The sequence below is a fragment of the Erpetoichthys calabaricus genome, chromosome 4 (assembly GCF_900747795.2).
Source record: "Erpetoichthys calabaricus chromosome 4, fErpCal1.3, whole genome shotgun sequence".
Classification (NCBI taxonomy): domain Eukaryota; kingdom Metazoa; phylum Chordata; class Cladistia; order Polypteriformes; family Polypteridae; genus Erpetoichthys; species Erpetoichthys calabaricus.
Genome location: NC_041397.2, coordinates 111,474,995 through 111,482,537, shown reverse-complemented (window position 1 = coordinate 111,482,537; position 7,543 = coordinate 111,474,995). Strand labels below are relative to the sequence as shown.

Below are 7,543 nucleotides of genomic sequence, written 5' to 3'. Positions count from 1 at the left end.
TCTTTAAACAAATACACATACACTGATCAATTGTGTTTTGTCACTCACATACTTTCTGAAAGGTGCTACATACAAAGACTTACTATAGATAGATAGATAGATAGATAGATAGATAGATAGATAGATAGATAGATAGATAGATAGATAGATAGATAGATAGAACATAAAGTAAATTCATGTTTAAAGTATAAGGAATAAAATAAAATTTTATTCAGTTTACCAATTCTGCAAAGCTCTTTGACCACGGAGTTTTATAAAGTCGTTTCCAAGACGTTAAAAATACATGAGACCTACAAACAAGATATGGAAGTTAATATTGTAACGAATATCCAAAAAAAAACTCCCACATTGTAAAAAGGTACTATGTAGTTGCTGCAGTTGATATAAAACGTTAAAATATCTGAAGGTTGAGGCTCGCAAGTCGAGGGCAGATTCTAATCTCAGTGCAGATTGCCTCAAATCGCAAAGAAAGTGGCAAACCACTGAGAGGTTTGGCCATTGGAAAAAAAAATTATAGGTTTCTTCTTTTAACCGCTTCTTTGTCAAAGACGGTCCTGCTACAGAAAAAAGTCATTTAATTAATGGTTAAATTAAGTAATCAATTCGGCCTAAGTGTCTCCAGTGCTCGGGATATAGATAGAGGCAATCAGAAGATAAATGCATACTGCTGATGTATGGTAATGTTCAATAATACATTCTCCAGCAGTCAGCTCTATTCATCAGAGAATTTCTCCAGGGTAAGACATTTGTTATTGGTTGTCTGCGGACCTCAAGGATAACATTTCTGTCCTTTTGATTGGCTGTGCCTTTGCTGCAAGATTCCCGGCGTCTAATTTTGACAGGGACTATAAAACCAAATCGCGGAGTAGTGTGATAGTCTGTTTCAAATCTGCAGTACTTTCAACCGCGCCGAGTAGACTCGGACTGAGCTTTTTATTTTGTCATTATTATCATTATTATTTTCTTCATCCCGATCCCTCGCTGCCCAGGAGCCGTGCTTCCTCCTCCGCTCTTCTCTGGCTTGTCATTCTGTCGCTCAAGGGCTGCGACTCGCACTGTGGTTGAGAGACGGAGCTCACTGTTGACTTTTCCACCGGAGTGTTCAGTCAAGGAAAGTTGTAATGCTCTTTTTCACACAATGTTTTGGTATCTTCACGGATCTCGTTCATTTACGATGTCGACATCCCATAAAGAGTAACAGATGTACATTCTCCGGGGCCGGACCTGTCGTGTGCGTCGTAAACCCAGCAAGTCCTCACGGGGTAAGTCGAAACTTTTCAGTGTGTGAGATGTTCCGGAGTTTTTCCCTGTGTGCATTGTGCGTCCTGTGCAACATATTGGTTGGATACGAAAGTGGCCAGGTTTTGCGGAGAGCTGCTACAAAGTAGATACGTGTAAAAGGCGAAGCACTTCCCATAGTGGCAGTTGGAATTGGGCTGCAAGGCTTAGCGTCGAACAGCAACATATTGATCTGACGATACTAGAACTGTCTTGCTGTCACAATATTCTTAGTGTCTTATCTTTCAGTCTATTTCCTGTAGTGTCTTTCACATGTATCAATCTATCTCTGTCAAGGCGATCTGCTTTTAAGACGTTTGGTTCTGTTTTATTATCCACGTTGCACGCATCAGCTATTAATATTTTTAAAATCGTTGAGACGGTAAATAAAAGTAATCAAAGTCAAATGCAAGAAGCAACTTTTTCGAACTAAATGGTGCACTTTTAGCAAATCTGCCGATCGCTTTCATTTCATGGTTTGCGCGAAAGACTGGTCGATAATCGTCCCAGCGAGAGAGCAAATAAAAATTGTTGCAATCTTCCTGATAAGTTATAAGCGAAGTAAAGTGATCTCATCTAAACCTCATCCTACCGTCAAATGTGAATCAAGTGCAAAGACAGAAACGTGTACGGAAAAAATATCAGCACTTGTTATTTTAGAGCACCTGTTCCAATCGAGGATTGCCGTCTTGTAAAACTACTTTCCAGTATTTCTGACCTGTATCACTTTTAACCCTCATGTTTTTTTCTCTTAACATAAAAAACACCTTCGCTATATTGATAGTACTGTTTTTTTTTTACTTCATTTAAATTCTATAAGGAATATCTCAAAAAAATGAGATCGTATACGGTACTATTTAATCTTGTGCATAAACCATTGATCCCTATATTCCACAGTCTTCATCCAGCCCTTCACCATCCATAACTGCTTTACTGACGTTTACTGTACATAGTGCTTGACAACATGATCTCTCAAGGCAGAGAAATATCCGAGCAGCATCCAGGCATATAACAGGATCGAAATGTGAACTTGGCCGCAGTGCAATCCCAGGGCACACTCACTCGCTCATACACACACATACAAACTCACTCACTCACGCGAGTCACTATAGAGTCAGTAACAAGTGTGGGCGGATGTTTTAATGTACGAGAATGGCGAGAGAAAGTTCACATGTGAACAGAGAGAACTTGTAAAATTCTGAGTTTTTTTTTCTGTTCTGCAATAGCGTCAAGGAAGGTTGCAAAATATATACATGTATTTTAAGTTTTGAAAATGACCATTACACTTCGAGACGGCTTACAAAGCCCTCCATCCCCACTCTCGTAACGTCATATTTATCCAACAGTGTTTTAGGACTACGCTCGTTGTTTGTGTATGCGTTTGTGAGAAAATGTGTGAGAGTGTGATTTCGGTATCAAGAAAAGTTTCCTCGCTCTGTGCACTTTCAGACACCGCCTGCCTAAACGCGTTATTTCCCAGCATGAAAGAAACAGCCTATCTTTTCGTTTTGCATTTGACTTTGAAACAATTCTAATTAATACTCTCATTCCTTTCTTTCATCCTGTGAAAATTGTACTTACTGTATGTATATGCGTATACTGTGGAGTAAATTGTCACTCCTAAAATGTGAAATCGTGTGACTTCCCTCCTTCCTTTCTAGACGTATTATTTTGCCTGCATGACACGCACAGATGGCGTGACTGAAAAATACCGCATAATCCCAGTATTTGAACACGTGTCGCGTAATAAAATGCGGTTTCGCTTCAAAGTGTGTGTGCATTATTAGACAGTCCTTGAGAGGGAAAAAAGTTTACCGCAGATTAATTTTTCTTTGGACAGGCCACGGCATTACTAAAAGCTATCAACCAAATCAAAACCATCGTACCGTTTAAATTTCTCGGAATATATTTGAAATCTGATACATCTTAGTGCGGTTTTGCGATTTCTTTTAAGTTGTGAATAGTGATACCTAGGTACATCTATTAGTCATGTAATGCTATGTAAGAAGACCTAAATGATTTATTTGAGTTACATACTATTAAGAGACCAACTGATGTATTATTTCAATTCCTTTAAGTCCTAATTTCAAATTGCAACCATATATTCTAAGTATTGGCCTATGCAAGTAGAGAATCCTGTGGCGAAGTGCGCCATATGACTTAGGACTTTAAACACCGAGTTTCTGCAACCATGAACAAGTTATCTTAACTGCCTGCACTAAAATTACAAAAAACAAAAGAAATGTAACCAATTGTATCTCAAATGTTCTAAGTCGCATTGGACACACGCGCCAGACAAATAATAATAACTAAAAGATAATAAATAAACAATGATGGCAAGATTTGATATCCATTGATTGTTTAATTCTGGAGTAGGATTGATCGCTAGGCAGGAACAACAGCCAATTCGTTGCAAAGCACACACGCATATAACAGCATGTCCAGTGCTTACATACAAGGCGGAATACTCTGAAGATCACCCCGCCCGCTCGTTCACCCACAAATACACGGAGAGAACTTACAAAAGCCACACGGAGCAGAGCAGGACGGTGATTTTGAGCTATGAAACAGAAGCGCTAGCTATAGCGCTGCCGCTGCATATTTATTGATTGCCTTTATATTGTGTATATTTGAATACTATATAGAAGAAATAGCATTGAGAACTGAAGAACGTTAAAGCAATGACGGAAAATGATATCGACAGACTGGCAGTTTTTGTATTCTAAAACCCTTCGCATCGATTGAGCTGCGGTAAGTGCAGCCAGCTATTGTGCAGTCAAATTTCATTCCCGTAAGTGATCCTCACCGCGCGGCCAATAGAAGGCACGCATGGCTGCACTAATTCCACTTTTCGCGGCGGGTCGTTGTGCTCGTCCGTTTACTCGCAAAAAGCTCTCCCTGAGAGCATTTTGTGAAGGGAACGAAATATTTGTTCCCTTAGTTGTGCTTATGATCTTTTAAAAGTGGTTACTCGTATCCGCATCTGCCTACTTTAAGCCTTTTTTTATCCGCTTCCAATTACTGTCGTACGTATGCTACCTTTTCCTTTGAAAGTCGTGATTTCTTGTTTATCAAGACGACGAACAGAAAACTCTTGACATGTCATGTGTTTCCTTCTAGTGAAATCATTAAAGCTTTGCGAGGCCCGGTGACACAATGGTTGGTTGGGATCCAGGAGACTGGCTTCGATTTCTTGGTCCGATCACTCGCTTGCTCTCTCACGTGTGCCTGGGCTCTCGGTAGAGCAGTCCGATTTTCCATCCATGCACCAAAGACATGCGAATTAGTGTGATTTACAAGTCTAAATTGGCCTGGCGTAGGTGAGCCTGCCCACCACTCCGGCATTGGCGCCTATCTTGTGTGTTAGGCACGTTAACCTGATTAAAACAAAATGGATGAACAACTGGCTTCAGAGTAGCAAATTCGTGTCAGTTGATCAAAGAGACTGATGCCTATGCTGAATACTAAAATAAACAGACACAGGTTTGAACACCTAGTTTTACTAATCTTAAAAAATTCAAGTTTATAGAGTTGAGCCTGACCTCCTGACTGATTTTTCAATATTTGCAGTGAACCACTATAACAAGTTCAAAGTAGCAGAATTATTGTTTTTGTAATAAAGACATAGATGGATGGTTATATAGACAAACAGAGTGCACTCAAGCTAAACAGTAAAATAAATGTCCAGAATTTGTTTGAGGCAGACTTTATTATCTTAGAAAATTATGTAAGCACTTCCAGCCCTTACACCACAAAAATCTTGTCAGACTTCCATCCTTCCATCTGTCCATCCATCCATCCATCACCACACCTACTTAATTCTGTTCAAGGTCATGCATCTCAAGTTACTTTAGGATCATAGCACACTCCTTCTGTCCATTGTCTTAAAATGCTCCAAGGTGACGTGGCTTCTTTTTGGGGATAGCATATCAGTGTCTTAATGTCTTAGCCCTACGGCGATAAGCACAATAGATCACCCTTTAAGGAATCCTAGGTTAATACAGATGCACACCACATGCATATGCAAGATGAAGAGGTGCCACTTCAGTGGTAAGTGTGTTGGCAGTGTGTCAATAATGCAAAGTACAAAAACTACAAATGAAGTTTTCTTTTATGTCAACAGAGTAGTTCAGCTTTAGACCTTTTGTCCAAACACAAATAAAGGTGCCGAGAAGACACTTTAAAGAATCATCTTGAGTTCTGTAATGTGCTCACAAAGAATGGCCTTCTAAAAGAATGGTTTTGGAGATCATGATGATGAAAGCTGTAGATAGCTTCAAAAACTAGAGCTCCATTTCAGAAGCACAAACACCATGCCCGTGATTCAAGCTTTTTTTAACAGCTAGTCTTGAAATGAGTGCTGGGTAATTCGGCACATTTTGCAGCCTGGCATGTGCCTTGTTAGACTGATAAGTACAGTGTGGTGAATAGCAGGCTTTAAATAAAGGTAGTCTATCAGATGGTGCTGTATGAGGTTCTTGCTGATTGAAATGCCTTTTTTATTCTTTCAGTTTGTTTGCTCTAATCACTTGGTCACTTGTGGAGTGAGAATAACAAAGTGCTCTGTGTGACAATGAAGTCAGTATTGAACTGTAAAGAAAGATCTACTGTCACCTTGCTAGTAGCATTTTCTCTGTCAACAAGGTAGATAGTAGTATGCTTCCTGATGACAATGAAAACATCCATGGGGGGAGGGGGCTTTTAAACAGGAAGGGAAAAGAAGGGTCTCACATGATAAAATAGCTATGAGTAGTGTATTAGTGTAAGAGCTAGCAGAGCAGGTCAAAGAAGAATTAGTAATGCCTAAAATGGCAGTAGCAGTCAACTGACTTAATAAAATCAATATGTTTTCATGGTCAAGTGCAAGCTTCTCACAACTAACGGAGACTAAAAACTATTAACAGCCCATCCATTCATTTTGTGAACTTGCTTTAACCCTAAGTAAGATGTCAGGTTTTGAGAGACCAGTAGCATTGAATGACATTAGTTACTAAAGTGCTCAGTTATTTTATGCAGGGTCTTATTAACACAGGGTGGCACTGTGTTAAGCGCTGTTATTGCAAAACTATAAGAGGCTGGGGTTCAGTTAATAGCCTGGACACTGCGTGGAGTGATTTGATTAATTTGATTAAGAAGGTTTGATGATGGATGATTTTTCATTCTGGGTTTTGCATCCCATGTCCCGTTGTCATCTGTGCGGGTGGTCCTCCACCTATACCAGTTTTCCTTCCACATCCCAAAAGTCAAGCAGGTTAAGTAAATTGGTAAATCCTGACTGGCCCCATGTGAGTGAGTGTGTCCTGCGATGGACTGGAACCCTTTCCTGGGCTGTTTCCTAACTTAACACACAACGCCTGGATGGACCTTCAAGAGACTTAGAATATTAGCAAGCTTAAAAATGGTATGGCATGTTATATTACTGTGAAAGTAAAAAGGTCCTAAGTAACTTTGTAAAAAGAGTTAAGGGGGAGGTATAATGCTTGATCAAGACAGCTTGAAATATTAAAATATACATCTTGCAGTGAGGTTGTTTAATGAGTTAATGATCCTCCCAAGTATCAAATGAAGCCTCTTTAGCACATTAATCAGGCTAGAATTTGCTGCAAGGTGCTCTCACCGTGGCTGCATGGCCTTGATCTTCTTTACTCTCATAATTCATTACTGAAAATAAATCCATTTGAGATGATAGTGACTCAGATGTTGCTATTCATAAAATGTTGTGTGCTGGAAATAAGAAAAGGTTATATACTATATCCTTTCTTCCACTATCAAAGTGTTTTAGTGTGGAATGCTTTGGTCAGGTATGCCTTCTGGTTGATTTACATTTTTTTTTTTTGCTTTATTGATTTTAGACATAACTCAGTCAGACTTTTAATGCTAGATATTATTCAAAGAGAGCTGATTTATATATGGAGTAAAATACCGAGGCATCAAGAAGGGTAACAGTGTTACAGTGTGCTTAGTTAATTGAGGATACCATTATTTAATACCCGCCATATTCTAAAGAATTTGCACACTGTTCCTTATAATCGTACTTTGACTTTTTGTAATTTTAAGTAAAACAGGGCATTCTTTTCACATTGTGTTGTGACAGGTGGGTAATAATTCTTACACTAGAACAAGGTAAGACAGCGTGTTAGCAGTGAAGTATAAAATATCTCAAGCACAACAGTTCTATAAAGCAGATAAAGGATTATAGAGAATCTGTAATTGTCTGATAAAGAAGCAAAGATTTTTTTCCAGTAAGGCCTAAGTTGGGGACATT

The 7,543-nt window shown here is 39.1% G+C and overlaps 1 protein-coding gene across 1 annotated transcript in view; it reads left to right on the top strand.

Annotated features, from left to right (window-relative positions):
• The first annotated feature begins 410 nt into the window (after positions 1 to 410).
• LOC114651363 (seven in absentia homolog 3-like) overlaps positions 411 to 7,543 on the top strand; it is an 82,613-nt gene continuing 75,480 nt past the window's right edge. The window contains exon 1 of the mRNA XM_028801269.2: positions 411 to 1,262. Within this exon, the coding sequence (XP_028657102.1) occupies positions 1,122 to 1,262 (141 nt within the window). The 5' untranslated portion in view covers positions 411 to 1,121. The remainder of the gene's footprint in view (positions 1,263 to 7,543) is intronic.